The following is a 24901-nucleotide window of genomic DNA, read 5'->3' on the forward strand; positions in this document are numbered from 1 at the left end:
GGAAATGTACATCACACCTAAAAACATAGAAACTAAATGGTTGTGGTAGATAAAATCACATCAATTGTATCTGCTTCAATCATTAACCTGCCAATTGAAACTCCTGATGCTTTGTCTAATAAACCTCTTCATTTTATGGATGAGAACCTGTAAGTCCTAAGAGATGTAAGCAGCTTTCCCACACAATTGAGATGTGAACTCAGTTGCTCTCCAACTTCAAAATCAGTTTTTTTTTAAATCTTTATCCTCAGTGATAAAAAAACAAAGCACCTAAGGAAACACCAGCCATTCTCTATTCAGATTTAATACACTGCACTTCTTTTACAATAAATTATATAATCACTTAATAGACAATTAAATAGGAGGATAGTTATTTTTAAGAGATAAGCCAAAAAGTGTAACAATTAGCAAAAACTGCTGACTGCCTTGGAAGGGGGAGCAGTTACGGGGGGGGCAGGGGAGGGACAATGCATTTGGCTTTGTCTTCAGTGATCAATGAGTTTATTTAACAAAAAGTGTAACAATTAGCAAAAACTGCTGACTGCCTTGGAAGGGGGAGCAGTTCCGGGGGGGGGCAGGGGAGGGACAATGCATTTGGCTTTGTCTTCAGTGATCAATGAGTTTATTTAATCTGACTGATACCACAATGCGCTGGCATTAGTCAATCAACAGAATTTCTTCTTAACAGACACTAGAGTTTGACAAGTATGGCATCATGAGAAATAAGACGGCAAGGAGTTGGTGCTTTTATAGCATCAGTATGCCTCAATTTATAAAATTCTCAGCTCTACAGCAGTTGTTCAATAAATTTCTATAAACTAAGGCAGAAAAATCCAATGCTCTAATTACAACTACTGAACTGAACAAATACTTCCACTGATACTCTCTTATTGCAAGCAACAATTTGTCAACTCCCTATCCTAATATCAACTAAGAATGAGAAAACATAGCTCCTTTATTTTTCCTGAAAACTGAAGAACAGTTTCCAGGTCTATTACATGTTTGAATGGTGATGAAGTGTTTTGTTAGAACTGCTGTCACAACATAGAAAATCTTGAGTATTTTTTGAAAGCTGGGAGTGACCCCTACTCCAAGGCGTTGTAACTTGAATGCCTACAAGGGCCAAATAGATTGCATAGATGTGTGAGGGACCTGGTGTTGAGTGGTAGGAAGTTGTGGAGATTGCAACAAACAGGGAAATGTACATCACACCTAAAAACATAGAAACTAAATGGTTGTGGTAGATAAAATCACATCAATTGTATCTGCTTCAATCATTAACCTGCCAATTGAAACTCCTGATGCTTTGTCTAATAAACCTCTTCATTTTATGGATGAGAACCTGTAAGTCCTAAGAGATGTAAGCAGCTTTCCCACACAATTGAGATGTGAACTCAGTTGCTCTCCAACTTCAAAATCAGTTTTTTTTTAAATCTTTATCCTCAGTGATAAAAAAACAAAGCACCTAAGGAAACACCAGCCATTCTCTATTCAGATTTAATACACTGCACTTCTTTTACAATAAATTATATAATCACTTAATAGACAATTAAATAGGAGGATAGTTATTTTTAAGAGATAAGCCAAAAAGTGTAACAATTAGCAAAAACTGCTGACTGCCTTGGAAGGGGGAGCAGTTACGGGGGGGGCAGGGGAGGGACAATGCATTTGGCTTTGTCTTCAGTGATCAATGAGTTTATTTAATCTGACTGATACCAAAATTACCACTCTATAACTTGTATCCTATGAGTTTCAGAATGAAGACATACTTTGCAGTAGACATTTGCCATATTTACAAATTCCGATCAACTTCCCAGTAGAACTCTTTTGAGATAAACCAACTGATTCGATTTACTAAACAAGTAAAACAAGAAGAATGAAATACTTTAAAACATATTTTCAGCAATTTAAATGGTGATACATTAAAACCATCAATGAAAAGAAAGAATCTACCAACCGGCCAAACACTGCCTAATTAATAAGCCTAATGAATGGATATTTAAGGTTTTATTTATTCAATAAAAATTAAGCAAACTGCAGCAAGATTTCCACCTTTTTTCCCATTCAAAACAAAATATGAGCATCTTCACAACATTCTTAGTCATTAACTCATCTAAAGTGTAAGACATACGTGTAATCCTTAATCTCAACACATAAATCATGATTTTAAAACAGGCCATTTTTCACAAATTTAAAGATATTTCTTAAAATTTAACAAAACTATTTTATATATTTGTAACAAATGCTTAGTAAAGTCCATAATTATGCCAACACTTGTCACTAAAAGAGTTCAGCAGAAAAATGGACTCTTATTCTCCCTCAAATACAAAACCACCTTTTTGTTAGCTTTCTCAGCTAATAATTTCCAAATTGAAATTAGTTTATATGAACAAGTTATGTTATTCATGTAAGCACAGATTTCTATATATGCCAGAATGACTCTTACTTTTAAATGTATTGAGTCACTATCCTTGTAAAACTTTTGTATGCCTTATTTCATCTTTCTCACTTTTCACATGCTCTATTAAAGATTAACCGGAGCTATCACTTTACAAAAATAAAGGGATAAACTATCTATCTATAAAAACTGAAAGATTCCTTTAGCCCAGATATATTCCTGATCATGTCTACCATTTCATGTCAGCTTTCCTTTTGCCCTGAGATCTTACAACTTTTTGTATATAGGTAAGCAGCCCAATTCCCAAAGTACTACTTAACTCAAAGTCATTAACTCAAAGTCATTAAGGTAGCTCTGGCTACCTTAGCAAAGCCCGGAATCTTTGCATACTAATGCAGCTTATAAATTCTGAGGCTACATTTTTTTTTAAAAAAAGACACTTGTATTATACAGAAAGGCATTCCTTTATTCTAAATTGCTAGTAACCACTCTTGCCTCCTACTTCATAAAAGCATACTCATCAATGGATGTATATTTTCATTTTAACTGGATGAACCACTGATGATGTTCATGGATTTTATATTAAGCATAGTCACTTTTCCTAGTTTTAGAAGGTAATGAAAGGATAATACAAATGAGAAGCAGTAGAAAAAAAGGAATTCCTGAATCCACAACTACACACAAATGATTAAAGAATACAATGAAGAAATAAAGCTTCAAAACAGAGATCCGTTAAATATCCAAAATTAACACTGTATGGAAAGCCACAGAATTTCTTCACCCTCTTCAAAAGCTGCAGGAAGTAAATAAAGTCTGTCCTCCATATCTGGACGTTCCACATCCCTGAATTCAACAACAGCAGATAAAAAATATTCAAAAAAACCCCGGCATCTGAACATGTACAGACTTTTTTCCTTGTCATTATTCCCTAAACAATACAGTACATTAACTATTTACACCGCATTTACATTCTATTAGGTATTATAAGTAATCTAGACATAATTTTAAAGTATCTGGGAGGATGTGCATAGGTTCTATTCAAATAATAATGTCATTTTGTAACAAAGAATTGAGCATCCATGGATTTTGGTTACTGCAGGAGGTCCTGGAACCAATGCCCATGAATAGTGTAAATCCATATTTTAAAGAATTGTTATTCTTCTAGAGCTACTATTTGTGACTAAAATAGCACTGAAGAGCATTAAATATCACAGTCAACACCAAATGTCCAAAAAAAAAAAAAAAAAAAAAAATAAAACACAGAATCAAACACCACTCCATGTTAAAACGAAAAGACCTAATAAATATGTCATTAAATCTAAAGTAGGAATTTGTCATTGAAAATAACAGTATGTAAGTAAAACAAACACTGAGGAATTTCTCTTCTGATTCTATTAAAAATCAACACCCAAGTGGTAAAAGCAAAAAAAAAATTTTTTTGCAAATGCTTTTATATTAAGCTTTTGAGTCAAGCAGACTATGATAGCACTAAACTTTAGAAAAAAGGGAAATCAAAAGAGGAAATCTACAACAATGACAAAAACAGAAAAACAACTTATACCATCACCGTAATTTTTTAAAAATTGGCTGATAATAGAGAGAGAAGCTCAGTATATGAAATTCCATGGCACAGAGTGAAAGGACAATGAAATGAAGGCTGAAAATTTAAGCATAATTACATATAAAAACATTTTCTCATATAATAAATCTAAATTTACTTATTTTACTTAATGCATATGGAGACACAGCGTTAAATTCTACCACAAAAATATATTACTATATCATAAGATTTTCTTAGGCAAAACTTGGGTATCAATTCTAACACACTGTATTATGAATAATTATATCAAAATAGTCCATCTCTTTACATATGTGGTTAAAGACCAAACAGTCTAATATCCAAAAATTCTCATAATAAATTAATTAGAAAACTCAGTCTCAGTGTTCTTTTTTAGTCATGTATTAAAAATTCAAATATTTACATAAGTATTTCTGTTCTGATTAGGACAATCACTATATTAAAATGTATTTGCGGGCCGACCCTGTGGCTCACTCGGGAGAGTGCGGCGCTGGGAGCGCAGCGGCGCTCTCGCTGCTGGTTCGGATCTTATATAGGGATGGCCAGTGCACTCACTGGCTGAGTGTGGTGCAGGCGACACCAAGCCAAGGGTTGCAATCCCCTTACCAGTCACAAAAATAAAAGAAAATAAAATGTATTTGCTATGTCTGCATAACAAGTATAAAATTTTTGTTATACATATATAAACATGCAAGTTTTAATTTCCCTGATTAAGATAGAAGTCCTGACCTATCCAATTAATCTTTGGAGAAGACTAAAAATAAAATATATTTTCTAATTGTTATTAGAACTTGAAAATTTGAATTTATTCCTAGAGAAATTAAATTTGATCTAACAGACACACATTGTTTTTTTATAACTGTTACAAACAGACCTCTTCAGTAATTTACCAATCCACCAGTTTTCTTTTGCATTTTTGCCCATATGCATTCACACATTTATATATTACTGAAAGTAACGATATAAAATTGTTTTATGTTTTAAAAAATTTCAACAATCCTGTTTTTCATATTACTTTACTTTTAATATTTATCATATAAAAATATAAATTTGGGTGAAGAATATCTTTAAGCATTCCAAAAATTTCTTAATTATCTCACATATAGGTTATTCTCCCTACTTCTTGCTATTAGAAATAACTACACTTTTTTCTTTCACCTATATTATTTGCTTAGGGTAAATTTTCAAGAAGCGGGACTACCATATCAAAGGATTTTTTTTTTTTATTAGTAGAGAATTTTTGGTGGAAGCCTTCTGTATGCATAAAGTTGCCTAATCAATCTTACAGAAATGCTTTGTTACCTTTTGCTTTTTATTCACCTTTTTTGATAATTAGCAAAGTTTGAATAGAATAAAAATTACATTTATTTTCAAATTCCACAGTATTCTCAAAATTCATTTAAAGAAACAAATTTTAATAGAAAAGGAAAAATCTGTTAGCCTGACTGAGGTTATTTATAAACTGATAAAGTAATGATTGTCTTCCAGGGTCCACCTCTCCTCAACTAAAACAAAACCAACAAAAACAGACCCTTTGGCTCTTCCTCACTTCACAGAAACAGTCCAATATAAAATGTCTGGTACATTCCCCAAGCAGTTCCCTTAGGTACCCAGACTTTTAAAACTTCTACAGCTGCAATTTTTATTTAAAATTAAATGAGAGTGGAGAAGAGGGAGAGATTGTTAAAGAAAAGATGACAGCCATTTGCTCTCCCCTTCACAGTGAGGTGAAGAATGAGGATGCAGAATTGCATTTTTTAAAGATTTATAATATTTATTTATTTATTTAAAGTAATTGTCTCAAACCTTGACTCCATTTCTCTAATACAATACTTGTATTAGAAAATATAAGGATATGAACTTCAATAAGATATTCTATCTATCCTCTATTCTAAAAGAATCATTGATATTAGAGGAGGTTATTCTCTACTGAGAGAATCACCAAATGGCACAGTATTAAGTCAGCTTGAGTCCATCAGTGTTTCTATAAAAATGACATGGCCAAGCCATTAAAGTGACAAAACTTACATTTCTTAAAGAAGGCAGATTTTTATGGAAATGAATCATGTAGCCTGTATATGCAACCAAATGCCAGTTCAGCAAATTCAGAAGAACTAGACTCAAAGTTAAGTGGTAAATGTCTTAACATACACAATTTCACAGGGCTCCTTTATTACTGAGACATTATTATGAAAATCTATTTCTTTCTGTAACTACTGACAAGGTTTCTGGCATAGATTCAGTACAAAAGCATCCATAATCATGGAACCATTTAAAAGTAGTCTTTTAAACATTGAAGCCCAATAAGATTTACCATAAAAAGGAAAAAGAAAGTTCAAAAATAAATGAGACAAAAAGAGAAACTTTTTTTTATCCTATGTAAATAGTCAATCGGTCCAATTACTTGTCATACTTCTCGAACTGCCATGACTAGAAGGGACTAATAACAGAGATGGATGAGAAATGATATAGTGGCACTGCCACTTGGCTGATCTGACTATATCAGTGGAGACCAGCATCACAAGAAGTGGTAGCTGTATTTAGAAGGGACATGAATACCAATTACTGAAAGGAAACTGTTTTACAAACCAAACCAACCTTAAACTACAGATGAAATTAATAATACAATTAAAATCTTGATAAATCAAGCATTCTACTATAAAACCTTCAAAGCACAAAGCCATAAATCTTAGTTTTTAAAAACTAATTTTAATCCATCATTTGCTTCTTAAAAAAGAAAAGTTTCATTAAATACACCCAGTATTCTTTTTTAACTTTTTATTTTGAAATAATTATAGGAGGTTGCAAAGAAATGTACAGAGAAGTCTAATGTACCCTTTCTCCAGTGTCCAATGTTAACATCTTATATAACTATAGCACAATACCAACAAATTGACTGCTACAATCCACAGAGCTAATTCAGATTTCACCAATTATAAACACGCTCATTTCTGTGTGTGTGTGTGTGTGTGTATGCAGAGCTATGTAATTTTATCACATGTAGCCTTGTGTAAGGTAACCACCACTATGATAAAGAAACTCAACTGTATCATCATAAGACTCCCTGTGTTACTCCTTTGTAGCCACTAATCTTTGTGTATGCAGAGCTATGTAATTTTATCACATGTAGCCTTGTGTAAGGTAACCACCACTATGATCAAGAAACTCAACTGTATCATCATAAGACTCCCTGTGTTACTCCTTTGTAGCCACTAATCTTTTCTCAAAAATTAGATTTAAAAAACTGTCCTATTTTAGCCATCATATCGAAAGTAGGTACTTTATCTGTTGAGGAGTAGGAAGTAACTGTGTGTGGGCTTTCTTTTTATTTTAAGTCCTAAATGAATCCAAGGTTAAGAAAAACAAACAAGTGACAGCAGGGAAGGAGAAAGGCAGCTCTGAAGGTGGTGGCATGTGATCACCAAAGAGAAGTGGGGAATAAAGACACATTTCCAGTGGAGGCTGAGAGAATAATGGGTGGGGGTGGTCCCCAAATCAAGTAGTACAAGACAGTCTAAATATCCCAACAGCTGCCTAAAAATACTGGATTAGCTAAGAGAGCAAAAGGGTGTTAACGCAAGTAATATTTTGCAAATCGTTTTGGGAAAGCAATAAACTACTCTCATTTCATAGACCTGTCATGCAGTATATTTAAAACTTGTTTATTAAGGTAAATATATCATTAACAGTAATAGAGATTGCTAGGGCTTGAAAATCTACTACATATTCCATTTGGTCTTTATTAAAATAGTTGGCATTATTTTTAAAAAAGAAAGAAAAATAAACCACTTTAAAACCAGAACATATTTGCAGACATTTACTAAGAACATCAAAATGATACCATTTAACAAGAGAAGATTTTCTGAAATGTAGTGACTAATGAGAGGTAAGAAAATTAGCACAAGTTCCTTAAATAATTATGGGCAGTAATGCACAAAAGAAAAATTAAACTAGTTTAATTCATTATGTAATTCTCCCAAATCCATTACTTACATTCAAATTTTAGGATCCAGCAGCCATTCAGAATCCCAAGCATACACTTCAGGGTACTTTGAACTGTGTCACCAGGAACAATGACATGAGTTACTAGAATACAAAAATGCAGTAAGAGAAATTGAGAAATAAACCAAAATAATTCTTTAACCAGCCAGTTAGTTTATGTTTTATAAATTTATATCTGAATTTTTTTCCCAAAGGCAGCAATTTTTACATTTAAGTATATGACCTGTTTTATTTATTATCATTCTCTAACCTGCCATCAACATGAAAAATCAGATCATAAGCCATATATCTTAAAGTCACATTAGGAAACACAAATTTGTCTTTTATTTTCAAATTATAACAGGAATTATGGCATTACATTGTAATACAATTTATTTGTCATTAAAATTCATAAATCTGTTCTTCTGGCAGTTCTGTCCTAAAATATGTGCAAAGCTTTAAACTTTGTGTTTCCTAACTACATTAAGCCTATAAGTAATTTATTACTGTAAAAATATTTTAGATTTATTATAAGATGCAAAGAATATAGCCATATCCTAATGGTTACAACATATAAATTATTAAAGGGAGTTCTCCAAACGGATTACCTATTTAAAAAATATCGACCCCACCCTCCCCCCACAAATCCTCACCTGTACTGTCAAACTCAGCACATTTTTTAGCCTTAAGAATTGCTGTAAGCTCACTGAGCATTTTCTGTTGTTCTGAAGAAAGCCCACTGCCTATAAGTACAAGAGGTCCATCCCTACGCTGCCCGGTGTTCATCTGTTAATGAAAAAGGAGATGCCACAGCATTATAAACATTTAAGGACTACAGAAAGTCATTAAACAGACCTTCACATGATTCAAGCTTGAATTTCATTACTTTGCTTACTCTGATAATTCTCAATAATTTGTATCAAATCTGCACTCAGAGCTTTGATGCTCAATGTATTTGAATAATTATTTTTCTATTTCTTTATTTTCCCCCAAGAAAACATTAGTTGGAATAGAACTCCATACCCACAGCATCTTTTTCCCTTGATTCTAAACTGGGTCTCTCCAGGGTTTTACAACTTAATTCTGTCACCAATAAGCCTCACCCCACCAAAGTAACCCAAAACATCCACTTAAGATGACCAATTCTCTACCCTCCTCCACTAACTTATTTAGTTTAGCTCCTCTAAGTTTAACTTATCCCAATAGTTAAACTCAAACTTGGCCTGTTTAGTTTAAACTGACATTATCTGAAAAATCAAAGAACTCTAAAATTTCTAGAACAGCCCTGACCCCAAAGGTAGAAAACAAACTTCTATCATCAAAGAAGTTAATCTCTCAAAAACCAAGAAAAAATGAAAACAGACAAGAGGATTCAAAAGTTAGAAGATCAGATCTACAAACAGAAATCCATACAGCTCACAAAAAGGAAAGAAGTACTCTAAGATTAATTTTTTATCTTAATATCTACATTTAGAAGACAAAAAAGACAAAATAAATAGAAGGCACCGGTAGACAGAAGTAAAGATTAGAGATGAAAGATTCAAAGAACCAATGGGACAGTAGCTAAATAGCAGCCAACAGAAATGTAACAAATGGAATTTGAATGAGAGTTAGCCAAAAGCTATCTGATAAAAGAGAAGCAATGATCCAGCAAAGAAAAAGTCATTAAGCACTACTGTATTAAAGGATAAAAAGCCACACATAATACTGTCATTTTCAAGCACAGACAGAGGCCTGCATATGAATATGAGTACATATATATACAGAATAGCTAGGCTTTCAAAAGCTCCAAAGAACACAAGGGAAACACTGAAGGAATGACCACCAGTATAGTTCAGCAAATAGACGGGAGAGAGTTGATATTTAAATATCCACTTCACATATCAGAGTGGTGTTAATTCATTCAGTCCGAGGTCCTACATATATTACTTGTAAATCATTGATTACACCTATAAACAGATTGATCTCAATATACATTAAATATACTAGAGTCCGCTATAAAGTATATAAAACTTTTTTTTTTTTAAAAGATTTCCATAAGTGTTTTTAAATGATAGGATTCAGCACCTAAAAATTCAACTACCGGAATTACTTATTCTTCTAGGAATCGGGTAGCAAAGGTTTTACTGGACATGCTACATATGCCCATACACATATTTACAGTCACATTTCTGTGTATGTATCTTTCCTAGACACTAAATTATAAGGTGATGTAACCATGTCTAACCTAAATGCTGTAAACACACCATAACATGAAAATAACTTAGCATGTTTTAGGAATTATTCAATTACTATATGATGATATTAAAAAACAGTATTTCGAAAAGTCTTGCCGGTTATACAAATAAGTGCCATAAAAAATAGCTCTAAATAGAAAACATTACTTCTCAATTTATATAACTACACTTCAGCTAAATTAGTTCTCTGCACAAAATACAAGAGTGAAAGATATCATTTCTAAATATTGTATATGATACTATTTCCACCAACCCAAGGAAAGCAACTGGGTCAAGCATTTTCCTATCATAGTTTTTTAATTTGCATAAAAAATAGAAACTAGCACTAATTTCTCACAGTTAAGGAATGCTATAATAAACATAAAGCAAACAGCTGCCAAAACCACATGTCTAATTTGGGATGGGGTGGGGGCTAGGGATGTGATATGAATAAGCAGAGGTGTCAGAACCATGAAGCTAAAGAAAGGTTCAAAAAACATTCCAAGAGTACATAAAGCAAACAGCTGCCAAAACCACATGTCTAATTTGGGATGGGGTGGGGGCTAGGGATGTGATTTGAATAAGCAGAGGTGTCAGAACCATGAAGCTAAAGAAAGGTTCAAAAAACATTCCAAGAGTTCCATACTCTGACTTTATAGATAAGATATTATGTTCACTGGCATTAAGTAAACTCTTACTTAAAGAATAACTAAATATGGTACTTTATTATTCTTAACAAGTAACAAACATGAGGTTAAAAATTCTGGAAAAAATAAAAAGAATAAACATACTGCTCAAAAGGGATTAACGGCAGAAAAATCCCAAAATGAACATGGTAAGCAGCTTTCTAAGAATTTAAGATTACAGGTTGCTTCTCAAATTTAAAGCAGTGCTTTCCAATAGCCATTAATCTTTACTTAAACAAAAGTTCTAAATGGGATATAGAACCCCACCTAATTATCACCCCTTCCCTTTTACATGATATTCCCTGAAGCAGCTCCTCAGAATTGGAAATCACAGACTTAAAGGATTCCAGACTCAGGTGCCAACCACCTGTGCTTGTTTCAGGGACATGCATAGATCAAACAGGACACTCCAGTGCTCATTCACGCAGTCAACATGCACTTGCCGAGCACTCAGCTATTTGTCAGACACCGTTCTTGATGCCAGGGCTATTATAGTAAACAAAGAGTTGGTTCCTGCCCTCAAGGAGTTTATTCTCCAGTTGAGAGGGAAATATATATATATTTCCAGATGACAAGTGGTGTGGTAAAACAAAGCAGGGAAGGTGGCTAAGCAGCACTGGGAGGTTGCTACCGAATAGACACTGGCACAAGATGCCTCTCTTTTAAGACTACACCGGAGGTGAGTCTGAACGGCGTAAGAAAGCAGACCCTGGGGAACATCTGGCTCCCCACGTTTGTTCCTAGTAGAGCAAAGAGCTAGTGCTGAGGACCTGAAAGGGGAGCATGTCTGGTGGACTCAAGACACAGCAAGATGGATCATGTGGCTGAAAAAGAGTGAGTGAAGAGGAGTTTGGTAGTGATGGGGAAGGTAGGTCCCAGAGTGTACACCTCAAGGATTGCACTGAAAGCAGCTCCCCTTTCAACTTAGAAGGTCTTGATGTCATTCCTTATCTTTTCCTTAGCTAAATATCAACCATTATGACAGTGAATAATGATACTCATAAGCCATGTCCATATGACATGCAGAACGTATAGTTTTCTTACATTTAATAAAAATCCTTCTCTTCTCAAGAGCATTATCATCCTCAGACTCCAAGAATACCATAAAGATATCTTTATTTCTGACATGTTTAAAATAATCTTTATCCAACTTTTACAGAAAAGGAACATTGGCAAATGACAACTTAGTTATGCTATGTTCTGCAAGGAGAATTCAAGTACAAATGAATAAAATACATATCAATTTATAGTTGCTAAGTATGGTGGGACTGAATGAGTTACTAACCTAAGACTTAAGAAAGTTCTAAGTAGTTCATTAAAAAAAATTGTTATGGCTGGTTAATAATCCTGGGCAATTCACAACCTCTCTAGGTCTCAGTTTTCTCATTTGTAAAATGAGAAAATTAAACTGCTGACCTCCAGGTTCTCTTCCAGTTCACTACCAAAACTATAGTTTGGAGCACATTTATGAGGCTGAAGTCTAAAGCAGGAGATAAAGGGTTTCCAAGGTATAAAAGTAACTACAGCCCATAATAGCACCCATGACCGCATCAAATTGTTAACTACCTTAGGCTACCCTCCTTATCTTAAATGACACCAATCCCTACTCCACTGCCCTTACTAGACAAGAAGTCTCCTGTGAAGAGCCCTTGACCTCAGCTCATCCCTTTCTCTTATTTTCCCACATCTGAGCAGTCACTAAAATACACTGAGCCTACAACTCTCCATCTAAAACCCCTCTTCTCTCCATCCTCACATCACTGCCACCACCTGAAATTCCAGTCTTGACCATTTCACACCTGGACTCTACTACAGCAGCCTCCCAGTCAGCCTTCAGTCTCTTCTCACTTCCAACTATCCTCCAGACAGTCCCATTTCAGCTAAAAACTCACTGAAGGTGCCCCATTAAGTCTAAACTCGTTATCAGGGAATTCAAGACCTTTCACAATCTGATCCCAACCTAGCTCTTTACCCTGAATTCTCTTACACACCTCATACTCCTCTCACACTGAAGTCTACAGTTTCTCAAATTTCTAAGGTCCTTTATGCCTCCTTGTCTCTCTCTGAGCAGCTGCTGCTTCGATTTGGACAGGCATCCCCACTTTGTATACCTGATTTCAGTAGGCAATGTTTACTATCCACTCAAAATCCATTCCTCACTTCCTCCACACAAACAGAAGCCCAATTTTGTTCAGGTACGCACCCTTTAAAGACTAACACTATTTCTAGAACCAGCGTATGTAAAAGCCAATTTGTGAGCAGTTCTGACCAATAAGACATAGACGAATTCCATGGCAAGAGTTCTGGGAAAGGCTTCAGTGCCTCTTTTTGAGCTAGCCACTACCACATCTGAAAAGGCGGCAATCATCTCATAACCACTAAAGGGGGATTAGTGGGAACAGAGTCAGCAAACTGAGGATGGCAAAGTAAAAAACCAGAAAGCATTTGGGTCCTTGGTGCAGCCACTAATAACTGAATTAACCAAATGCAGAGACAGTCCACATTCGGATTATCTTTATATAAGATAATCAATTGTCCTTAAGCATTTGAGAGAAGGTTTTCTGTTATTTGCAGCCAACAGCATTCTACTAAATATCTTGCTAAAACTTTTACCCTTAAAGACTCAGACCCTTTCTCTGTCAGCTTCTCTGTGAAGTTCTCCCCAATACCTCCTGATGTTAGCTTTGTCCTTTTCTATAATTCTATTGTACATTTTCATGGCATCTGTTATAAATTTATTACAATGTGTAGTATAACTTTTTACATCTGTATTCCCCACTAAGCTATGGGTTCCTAAGGAGTAGACATTCTTTCTACTTTATCTCTAGCTTGTACCTCTCTGCTAAGCTCCAGACTCATATCCAAATACTCAGTCAACATGTCCTCGATGTCTTATAGACATAAAACTGGCATACAAAATTACTGATTTCCTTCCCCACGGCAGCAAATGGCACCACCATCTACTTCATTGCTATGGTCATACTAATTCCACTCTTTCCCACATCTCATATATAACCCACCGGAAAGTCCTATTGATATTAACTCAAAAATATATAATAAACCTCATTACTTCTCACAATCTCCACTGCTACTACCTTAATCCAGGTCACGATAGCATCCCTCTTCTGTCACAATGACACAGTAATAAGTGTTCTCTCTGCTTCCACTCTTGCCCCCACCCCCACAGTCCCTTTTTCACAAAGCAGCCAAAGTGAGCTCTCTACAGCAAAAATCAAATCATGTACTTCCCTTGCTTTATGTCCTTTCAATGGTTTCCCATTACTCTTATATACTCTCTGGTTTCCAGCAATAATGAACTTCTTTCCAACATTCAAACATGCCAAACTCATCCACTGAAGAACCTATGTACTTGTGTCTTCCAGATGGTCACCTGGATGCCTCTTCCCTGAATTCAGGTTTTAAGTCAACTCCAAACTTTAAAGGCCCTCATTGACCCTAGCTAAAGCAGTGCCTTTTCAGGAGCCCACCACCCTCACCCAATTACACTCTACAAAATCTTCAAAGCACTCATTTGTAAGTTCCTGACATTATTTCATTTATATTAGTTTACATATTTATAGTCTGTCTCTTTCCTATCTCTCAATGGAAGGTAAGATCCTTGACAATAAGAGTTCTATCAGTCACATTCATTGTGTGAATGCTGCCTAAAATATGAGGGGGCTCAGTAAGTATTTTTTGATAGTCTTATTCTGATTATGTCTTTGAATCCACAGCAGCTAATACTCAGGAAGTGCTCAATAATTGTTTGGTGAATGAAAGCAATTTGCTAACTGGAAATTTTTCCATTATGTTCCTTTCATAACCAATTTCAATAAAAGATATAAATGTCCCAAAGCTAAACCCATACTTACAACCAAGCCATGGCTAGTTGAGGATGATTCATTCTTCTCTGGGAGCAGCAACAGTGATTTCATATTTTCATTGTCTGTATAATCCACAGGCCGCAGACCAAATATGTTACTGGTAAAACAAGTACAGATGGGTTTAAGTAAATAAAATGTGTGACTTGATTCTTAACTAAATGGATGCACTGGTGGAATAATTTTCTCAATGTCCCTACTAATACACAATTTGAACTAAAATAAATGACTCAAAACTCACATTAGGCATAAAGACTTAGTATCAAAAGCTGCTGAATTCAATGGAGAAAAGATATAAAACTTCAATTTGCTAGCACATCATTATAGGGAGTATTTTTAATTGAATATACCATTACTTATATATGAATTTTCTCACAACTCTGTACTCTTCTGTATTCATATTCATATTTTAAAATATGGCTTCACAATCATTAATCACTATGGAAGAGATTCTTTCAAATGCAAATAAAAATCATTTACTACAGCTATTATAGGCTCTATAGTCTATATAAACAAATACAAAATTAGATAAATTCACAAGACAGGCATTTAGATACACTAGAAGGAAAACTATGCCACATCATAAACAATTTAATAAGCAGTCAAGAGGGCAATTTAAAAATTAATTTTAATATGTATATATACTATAATCTATAATAATCTCAGCTGCTGCTGAGCAAACTAGTATGGTTCAGAGAACAATCCGATGCAGACTTTTCAGCATATACTAATTCATGTCACAGAATGTTACACTGGAAGAGATCACAATGTGACCCTGTTACTTTATAGACAAAAAAAATAAATAAAAGAGAGAGAGGAACAGGTTCCAATGACTTGACTAAGGTCATATTCTCCTGGTTCATTCCAATAATATTAAATATTTCCCATCTGTAGACTTTAGATTACAACTAATCTGTTAAAACTATAGGACTTTTGTCTACTGTTCCCTTTCTTTACAAAAATTCCAAAACATGATTTTAACATGTTATACTATGGCAGTAAGTTCTCAAAATGAGCATTTTTTTGATAATCTTTTATAGTTTAAGATTATATACATATAATGGGCATTAAAGTTCATGTGAAAATACAATGTGTCAAACAGGATATAAAATCATAAACATGGTACAATACCAATTTTGTAAATTGTACTGAATGTACAGAAAAAGATCCAGAAGGAAACAAAGAGACACATTAGGGGAAAAGGAAGGAGGAAGATGTCAACTTTGATGCTGCACCGAGGTCATGTGGATGAGGAACACATGCGTCTACTGAGTTTAGAGACCTTGATGAAAGTTGTTTTGATAGCATAGTGGGAAAAGAAAGCTAGTGGATTAAGATAAGAAATAAACCACATCAAATGTTTCTCTAATGATTGCTAGTCACAAATATCAGGTTCAGTCCCTTTTTCTTCTTTGGACGGTGCTGGATAAACACTGACAAGTTTGTATTCTCAGATTCCCCTTTATACCCAGGTCCCATATCGTGTAAACTTCCCCTGACAATAGTCTTTCTCCAGCCACTGTATAATGCAATCAATTGTATTTCAGCTTTCTGATTTACAACAAAATGACACAAGTCCCTGTTTACATTTAGTGCAGACAATCTTAGGGTATGGCAAAAGAATCTCATCCACTAGACTTGATACCTCCCAATTTCATTCTCTAAATTATTATGCTCACGTACCAAGTACACACTCTTCTCACACACATGCACTATGATAATCAAAAAACTGAAATCTGAGTTCAAGAATCAATATTCTAAGTCTTAAACCACCAAGTGCAAAAATGAATAAATAGCAACAAAAAAAAGTCACACTATATGCCATCCAAAAATCACTGCACACATAAGGGCTTTTTAACAAAGACAAACACAGACTTTACACCTCAAAGAAATAAAATGTAAGAGCCCAATCAAGCGCACATTAATGCATTCCAACTGGATGACAATAGCATAGCTATTTTGCACAAATATGAACAGAAGTCCACTATAACAACATGAAAAAATGTTAAGTGATAGTACTTCTCATAGTACGTATCACCATCAGCTATTGAGGACTTTAAACCAAAAAATAACCAATAAAACAATGGTCTGAACCAGTAAGAAGCTTTTGCATTCCAAAGTGCTACATAAAATGACAAGCAGGAATCTAATTTACATTTAGGGTGCTTCCTACACAAAGCTTACAATCTCATATGGTCCTAAAAACATGTGGTTTCTCCATTTGGATTATGGATGGCTTCTGCTTATAAACAATTCACTAAACTCTTAGCCCTCCTGTATGGCTAATGAACTGGAGAATGGCACATCATGAATGCTGCAGATGGAAAGATAATCAGTTACACCCATCCTGCCTCATGGGACATGGAGCCTACTAAATCCTATCATAGTGTTTCTACTTTGTTATCAATAACCAAAATTTGGAGTTAGACACAAGTTTACATGTGGCACCTTCAAAAAACCAAAGCAAGAGAAGATGGGGTATTTGTAAGATTTCTTCTGTATGATTTGGGCACAAAAAAGTGTGCTTTCTTCCATTAATGGAAAAAATTTGAACTACAATTTGAAATACATTTGAAAGGACTAATACTTTTCTTACAGTGTGAAAAATCAATTTTAAACGCACATAATTAGATTTATTCTCTTTGTAAAAAATAGGTACCACATGGATGAAAACTCACATGCTGTCACATACATCAGGGACAATCAATGTGACTAATTAGTAATTGAAGACAGTAATAAATCAGTTATTCTCCGTTACTACATAGAAAAGGTTTTTTTTAGATTTACTGCTATATCATGAACTCAAGATAGACATCAATAATTTAATTTGCTATTTTATTAGAATGGGTTACCAAGAAAGCTTATAGAATGATTTTTTCTAAATACAAATGTTCCACAACTTACAATATGGTTACATCCCAATAGAACCATCACAAGTTGAAAGTACTGTGAAGCAACTTAAAATATTTTCAACTTACAACCCCATCACAAGTAGAGGAGCTATTGCTTTTGAACCATTGTTAAGTCGGGCACCGTCTGTATACTTATATATAGTATGTTCTCTATTTTCTATAATAATTTAATCTAAAGTCTTAACACTCAAACTAGGTATTTCGAAGGGAAATAAAAGACGTGGAAAACACTGTCCTTGCCTATATTCCTACTGAGGACAAACGCTCACTTGACAAATAAGTATCAAACTGATGAAGTATAAACCAAAGCATAGTAATGAGGTGAACTGTGAGACGGTTTCAAAGGACACAAAACATGCACACTGGCAAACAGAAGGGCCCTGAGCTTAGGGCTAGAGCCTGGAATATGGTGGATGAATGCGAAGGGCCTGTGCAGGGATTAGAAGCGACATAACTGCTAAACTGTGCAAAACTAATAGAAGAAAGTCTTCCATCAAGCTAAACAATCTAAGCACTGTGTGCTCTTGTGTTGGAGCCAAATACAATACAAAAAACTGATGAAATAATCAGGCATAAAGAAATGAACATTAGGGACAAAGACAGTACGTAGCTGTGAAAATGGAAAGGCACACATGACTGCTAGTTAAATTATATGGGTCAATGCAACACCAATATAATTAAAGCTGTTTTCAAAATACAGGAAACATCAACATGGTAACTTCTGAGTTTACATGTAGAAAATAACTATATTAATACCCTTCATATGCACCGCTTTTGACAGTTCAGTACTTTTAATGCCCTATCAAAGAAAGTCTCTTACAATTCAATGAATTCCAAATGATTATACACAGGTAATATATTTTATCCATACTGAATCCTAAAAAATGTATTTTTTTCTGGTTGAAAAATTTTACATGATTTTTGACCAAGAGGATACATCTTTTTGATTCTAATTTTTTTTCTGTTCCTTCGCAACACAATACTTTGGCAGATATTACCACTTTTTTCCCCTCTAATGAATTCCTGCCGTATTCCTTTATCTGTGATTTAAAAGTCATAATTTGGAAAATATATTTCATATGAAACCTTTGAAGATATGACTGAAGATTTTAAATTTTAAAACCTTGACAGAAGATCTAAGTGTTCATAATTCATTGCTTTCTGGTATCTAAAAGCTAGTAAGAAATAGGGGATGATCACTGCTACTGATATAAAGGCACACCTCGTTTTACTGTGCTTCGCTTTATTGCACTTGGCGAATATTGCATTTTTTACAAATTGAAGGTTTGTGGCAACTCTGCATTGTACAAGTCTATTAGGGCCATTTTCCCCAAAATCATGTGCTCACTTGTGTCTCTGTCACATTTTGATAATCATCTCAATACTGCAAACTTTTTCATTTTTATTGTATCTGTTACAGTGATCTGTGATCAGTAATCTTTGATGTTATTTATTATTTTGGGGTAACATGAATCACATCCACATAAAATGGCAAACTTAATCAATAACTGTTGTATATGTTCTGACTGCTCTGCTGACCAAACATTCTGTCTCTGTCTCTCTCCCTCTCCTCGGGGCTCCCTATTCCCTGAGACACAATATTGAAATCAAGCCAATTAATAACCCTACAAAGGCTTCTGAGTGTTCAAGTGAAAGGAAGAGCTTCATGTCTTTCACTTTACATCAAGGCTAGAAATGATTAAGCTTAGTGAGGAAGGCATGTCGAAAGCCAAGACAGGCCAAAAGCTAGGCCTCTTGTACCAAAGTTAGCCACACTATGAATGCAAAGGAAGAGTCCTCAAAGGAAATTAAAAATTCTACTTTAGTGAACACATGAATGATAAGAAAGAAAAACATCCTTATTGCTGATATGGAAAAAGTTTTAGTGGTCTAGATAGAAGGTCAAACCAGCCACAACATTCCTTTAAGCCAAAGCCTAATCCAGAGCGAGGTCCTTCAATTCTATGAAGAGAGGTGAGGACATCGCAAAAGAAAAGTATGAAGCTCGCAGGGGTTGGTTCATGAAGTTTAAGAAGCTGCTTCCATAACATAAAAGTGCAAGATGAAGCAGCGCGTGCTGATGTAGAAGCTGAAGCAATTATCCAGAAGTTCTTGCTAAGCTAATTGAGGAAGGTAGCTACATTAAACAACATATTTTCAACGCAGATAAAACTGCCTTGAACTGGAAGAAAGTATCATCTAGGACTTTCATAGCTAGAGAAAAGAGGTCAATGCCTGGCTTCAAATCTTCAAAGGACAGGCTGATTCTCTTGGTAGGGGCTAATGCCAATGCTTTTAAGTTGAAGCCAATGCTCACTCACCATTCCAAAAATCCTAGGACCCTTAAGAATTATGCTAAATCTACTCCACCTGTGCTCTGTAAATGGAAAAACAAAGCCTGGATGACAGAACATCTGTTTACAGCACAGTTTATTGAAAATTTTATGCCTACTGTTGAGACCTATTGCTCAGAAAAAAAAGATTCCTTTCAAATATTACTGCTCATTGACACCAGGAGCACTGATGGAGATCTACAAGGAGATTCACGTTATTTTCATGCCTGCCAACACAACATCAATTCTGCAGCCCATGGATCAAGTAGTAATTTCGACTTTCAAGTCTTATTATTTAAGAAATACATTCCATAAGGCTATAGCTGCCATAGATAGTGATTCCTTTGAGAATTCTGAGCAAAGTAAATTGAAAACCTTCGGGAAAAGGATTCACCATAATAGATGTCATTAAGAACATTTGTGATTCGTGGTTAGGAGGTCAAAATATCAACATTAACAGGAGTTTGGAAGAAGTAGATTCCAACCCACATGGAGGTCTTTCAGAGGTTCAAGACTTCAGTGGATGAAGTAACTAAAGATGGAGCAGAAATAGCAAGAGAACTAGAATTAGAAATGGAGCCTGAAGATGTGACTTTATTGCTGCCATCTTGTGATAAAACTTTAACAGATGAGGAGTCGCTTCTTTTGGATGAGCAAAGAAAGTGTTTTCTTCAGATGGAAACTACTCCTGGTGAGGATGAAATAAACATTGTTGAAATGACAACAAAGATCTAGAATATGACATAAACTTAATTGATAAAGCAGTGGCAGGGTTTGAAAAGACTGATTCTGATTTTGAAAGAAGTTCTACTGTGGATAAAATGCTATCAAACAGCATCACATGCTACAGAGAAATCTTTCATAGAATGAAGAGTCAGCTGATGTGGCAAACGTCACTGTTGTCTTATTTTAAGAAATTGCCACAGCCACCTACCCCAACCTTCAGCAACCACCACCCTGATCAGTCAGCAGCCCTCAACACTGAGGCAAGATCCTCCACCAGCAAAAAGATTACAACTCACTGAAGGCCCAGATGATCATTAGCATTGTTTAGCAATAACCTTTCTAATTTTTTAAAATTTATTTTGTATTTATTTTTGGCAGCTGACCAGTACTGGGAAATAATGACATTTAATTATGTACATTGTTTTTTTTAAGACATAATGCTATTACACATTTAACAGACTACAGTATAGTGTAAATATAACTTTTATATGCACTGGAAAACCAGAAGTTCATGTGACTCGCTTTAGCACTCATTCATTTCATCGCGATACTTGCTTTACCGTGGTGGTCTGGAACCAAACCCACAGTATCTCTGAAGTATGCCTATACATTAATAGTAGATTCTACATGAAAACGGATACATGCATTAATATATATAAATATAACATACAAGGGTACTTGAAAAAGTTTGTGGAAAAGTGGAATTAAAAGATAATATGAATCCTTCCATGAAGTTTTTGAAGACCCCTCATACATATAGTAGAACTAGCAATAATCATTTCCCTAAGGGGAAAAGTTAAACATCACTTTGTAATCTGTTTGGAAAATTCATTCATTCAAAAACTACCTTTTTAAAATGTATCAAGTCCTCTTTTTAGCACTAAAGAACCAACGAGATAAAAGGTAGTTTCTATCCTCACAGAACTCCATGGAGAAAGCAGAGAGGAGCATATAGGAAGGACTCTGAAGTCTGAGAAAGCTTCCCCGACCTGAAAGGGGAAAGAAGGTAAGGGAGTACAGAAGTAGAATAAGAGTTCGCTAGCAGAGAGGAAGTGTGGGAGGCCTTTAAGTGAGATAGCATGGCAAATCAGAAACAGCAAAAAAAAAAAAAAAGAAAGACGAAAGGAAGAAAAAGACGGGAGAGAGAATGCACCACAGGGGAAGAGGATGTTCTTGAAATGTAAGCTGTGACCAGATTATGTAAGAACAAAGGTGTTGAAGAGTTGGAATGCATTGGGCATGGCTTCCTAAACAGTTGTAAGCAGAAGGGATGGCATCGGTAAGCACAGTAGTTAAGAGCTGAGGTTACAGAACCGGACTGCCTGAATTTAAATTCCAGCTCTGCCATTCAAAAATTGTGTGACTTGCGACGAATTACTTAAACCTCTTGTGCCTCTATTTCCTCATCTATAAAATGGGGATAACAACACAGCCTATTTTATAGTATTGTTGTGAGGATCAAATGAATTAATATATCAAAAGCACTTAAAACGGTGGCTGGCAGATAGTAACATCTTAGTAATTAATATTAATATTATTAAAGTTGCATTTTTGGAAGATACAGAATGAAGATAAGAAAACATAATAAGTTATATCTGGAGTGTTATCTTTATTTTTCCTCAATTTTATGATATACTTTATGTGTGCTTTGTAATGATAATTTGGTGTTTATTAAGTATAAAAGCATGTTTTCTTAACAATATTGAAATAAGAGTAGACTTCCATTTTCCTGTATTGTACAATCTAAAAATAAAAGAGTATGAACTAGATAATTCTGAAAATCCTTTTCATAACTAGGATTCTTTCTGATTACCAAGACTGATGAAAAGGAAATACTTAGTATCAAACGGTTAACTGCAATGTTTAATACTTCAATTTCACCCCAAAAGTGTAGTTCAGAATACAGTGTAACTCTTTAATATCCTTTTCCCCTCAGGAATGATATAGTAAACACCTGTGTACAACTGTACCCCAAATGAGTTACACTGCAATGAAAATGGGGGAAGGAGACATGGGCAAATCTGAACTTGTACTTGCAGATACAGATCACCCAATCCGCAAAAACGTTATGCAAAAGGCATTTTCACTAATGCTAAACCTACCACACATGACAGAATACAAAGACAGTCCATAAATGAAATCCTCTAAGAACAACTACAAATTACAAACACACAGATTTAATTTTTCAAGTCACTTTGCTTGCTGTGAAGCAGGAAAAAGCACAATCATTCAAAAGAGGAATTTTTTTAAAAAGCTATAAATCATCTATGTTGTAGGCAATTAAATTTTTAAAAATTAACTAGGGCACTGGGACCATTAATAGGTCCAATGGTCCACATAATATTTTCTTAAATTCAATGTCTTTCCAAGGAAAACTCTGTTAATGGCAGACCACATACCAAATCCTAAATCCTACATATCTGAAAATAAAGGCATATGATCTCCACATACTCAATATGGTACTGATGTAACTGTAAGAGCTTTAGTCCCAGTTTTACACTGGGATGGACAAAAGGTGGTAGGAAGTTGGAAAGCAAAAGTTTTCAATATAGTCGCAGACAATAAAAATTATAAAAGATATAAGTAAGCCTCTTTCTCATTAACTGAGGTTAAAATAGGATTAATTTTCCCTCTTCGACGATGGACTTTTATTTTAGCCTACAAGAGGTTAATTTCTCATGCAAAAAAAAAAAAAAAAAAAAAAAACCACCAACAACAAGTAAATTCAGAGTTAAATGAATTAATGCTGTACTCAATTGCAAGATGCATTTTAAAACTACCAAAGTTTGCATAGCAAAGCTCAATGAACATTATAAAGTATTCTAAGTAAAATGTGAGTTTAACAATAAGGTGGCAAATATTAAAATTAAATCAAACCAAGAATGAAGTCTGAAGTAGATATATGATTTTCTACTGTAATTCATATTCCATAATCCAATCCAATCCAATCCTCCATAATCATACAGATTTAGAAACCAAAAATCTTGTAATACGGAAAGTCATGGTCAATGAACATAGCCTCTATGGGAAAAAATAGAGTTGGTGAACTTCTCTGGTGAACCCATGAAAGCCCCTTTGTTTTAAATTAAATAATGAAGATAGCAAATAAAGAGTATCAATGGTATTTTAAATTAGTAATAAATATGGCTAATTCCTAGCTATCATGCCTTGCCTGAGAAGCTTTCAAGACTTCCCTCCACCAACAAAGATGTTCTTCAATTCACCTGGCTTTGCAATAGATAATACTCCATTCTTTCTTTTAACACTCAATGCCTAATTATATGACTGAGTTGTTGACTCTCCCCAATTCCCAGGCTACAAAAAGCTTCGGCAAATAAAGAGTATCAATGGTATTTTAAATTAGTAATAAATATGGCTAATTCCTACCTATCATGCCTTGCCTGAGAAGCTTTCAAGACTTCCCTCCACCAACAAAGATGTTCTTCAATTCACCTGGCTTTGCAATAGATAATACTCCATTCTTTCTTTTAACACTCAATGCCTAATTATATGACTGAGTTGTTGACTCTCCCCAATTCCCAGGCTACAAAAAGCTTCTCCATTATGTCTATTTTAAAAATCAATACTGAAAAGATAGAGCTTGAGTCTGGTCTCTAATATTTGCTGTCATGTCATCTTAGCACCATTCCTGACAACTTAATACCAGAACCTGGTCCCTTAGCCCTCTTATACAAGTTCTCCTCTCCCTAAAGACACTCAAGAGTAACTCTAAGGATGGATTTTCTTTGTCTCAGTTTTTCTTTTCCTTCCCAGGGTTACATTACAAAAATCTTTACTCCTCTCTACAGTTTACTTTACCCCCAACTGAAATAATTCAAATTAAAATTCTTATAGTGGCAGAAAAGTTACAAAGTCTACCAAAATATACCAAACGTTGAGTAGGAAGAATCTGCACTTGCTGTAAGAACAAAGGTCTTTGTTATCACACATGCTTTCCAATAGGAACTCCATTAACCACCACTTCCTTATGTATATGGTGCAATTAAAAAAAAAGAACAAGCAAGACAACTATCACTATTATTTTATAATACTGTCTGGAAGCTTTAACAAATGCAGTAAGAAAGGAAAGTTAATAAATGACATTAGATCCTCAGAATTAGGTATTGGCTAAATAGAAACGTACTAAAAAAAAATAGCTTTCCTATATGTCAGGAATAACAAATTATAT

The 24901-nt window shown here is 34.6% G+C and overlaps 1 protein-coding gene across 2 annotated transcripts in view; it reads right to left on the reverse strand.

The window, feature by feature from the left end:
- The window catches only part of BARD1 (BRCA1 associated RING domain 1), an 80053-nt gene that overhangs the window by 14852 nt on the left and 40300 nt on the right, over positions 1–24901 (reverse strand). For both annotated transcript variants that reach the window (XM_008592365.1, XM_008592367.1), the window contains 3 exons: positions 14733–14841; positions 8612–8744; positions 7971–8063 (listed from right to left, as the gene is read on the reverse strand). In XM_008592365.1, coding sequence (XP_008590587.1) covers positions 7971–8063; positions 8612–8744; positions 14733–14841 — 335 coding nt within the window. The remainder of the gene's footprint in view (positions 1–7970; positions 8064–8611; positions 8745–14732; positions 14842–24901) is intronic.

Source organism: Galeopterus variegatus, unplaced genomic scaffold, assembly GCF_000696425.1.
Source record: "Galeopterus variegatus unplaced genomic scaffold, G_variegatus-3.0.2 Scaffold7833, whole genome shotgun sequence".
Lineage (NCBI taxonomy): Eukaryota > Metazoa > Chordata > Mammalia > Dermoptera > Cynocephalidae > Galeopterus > Galeopterus variegatus.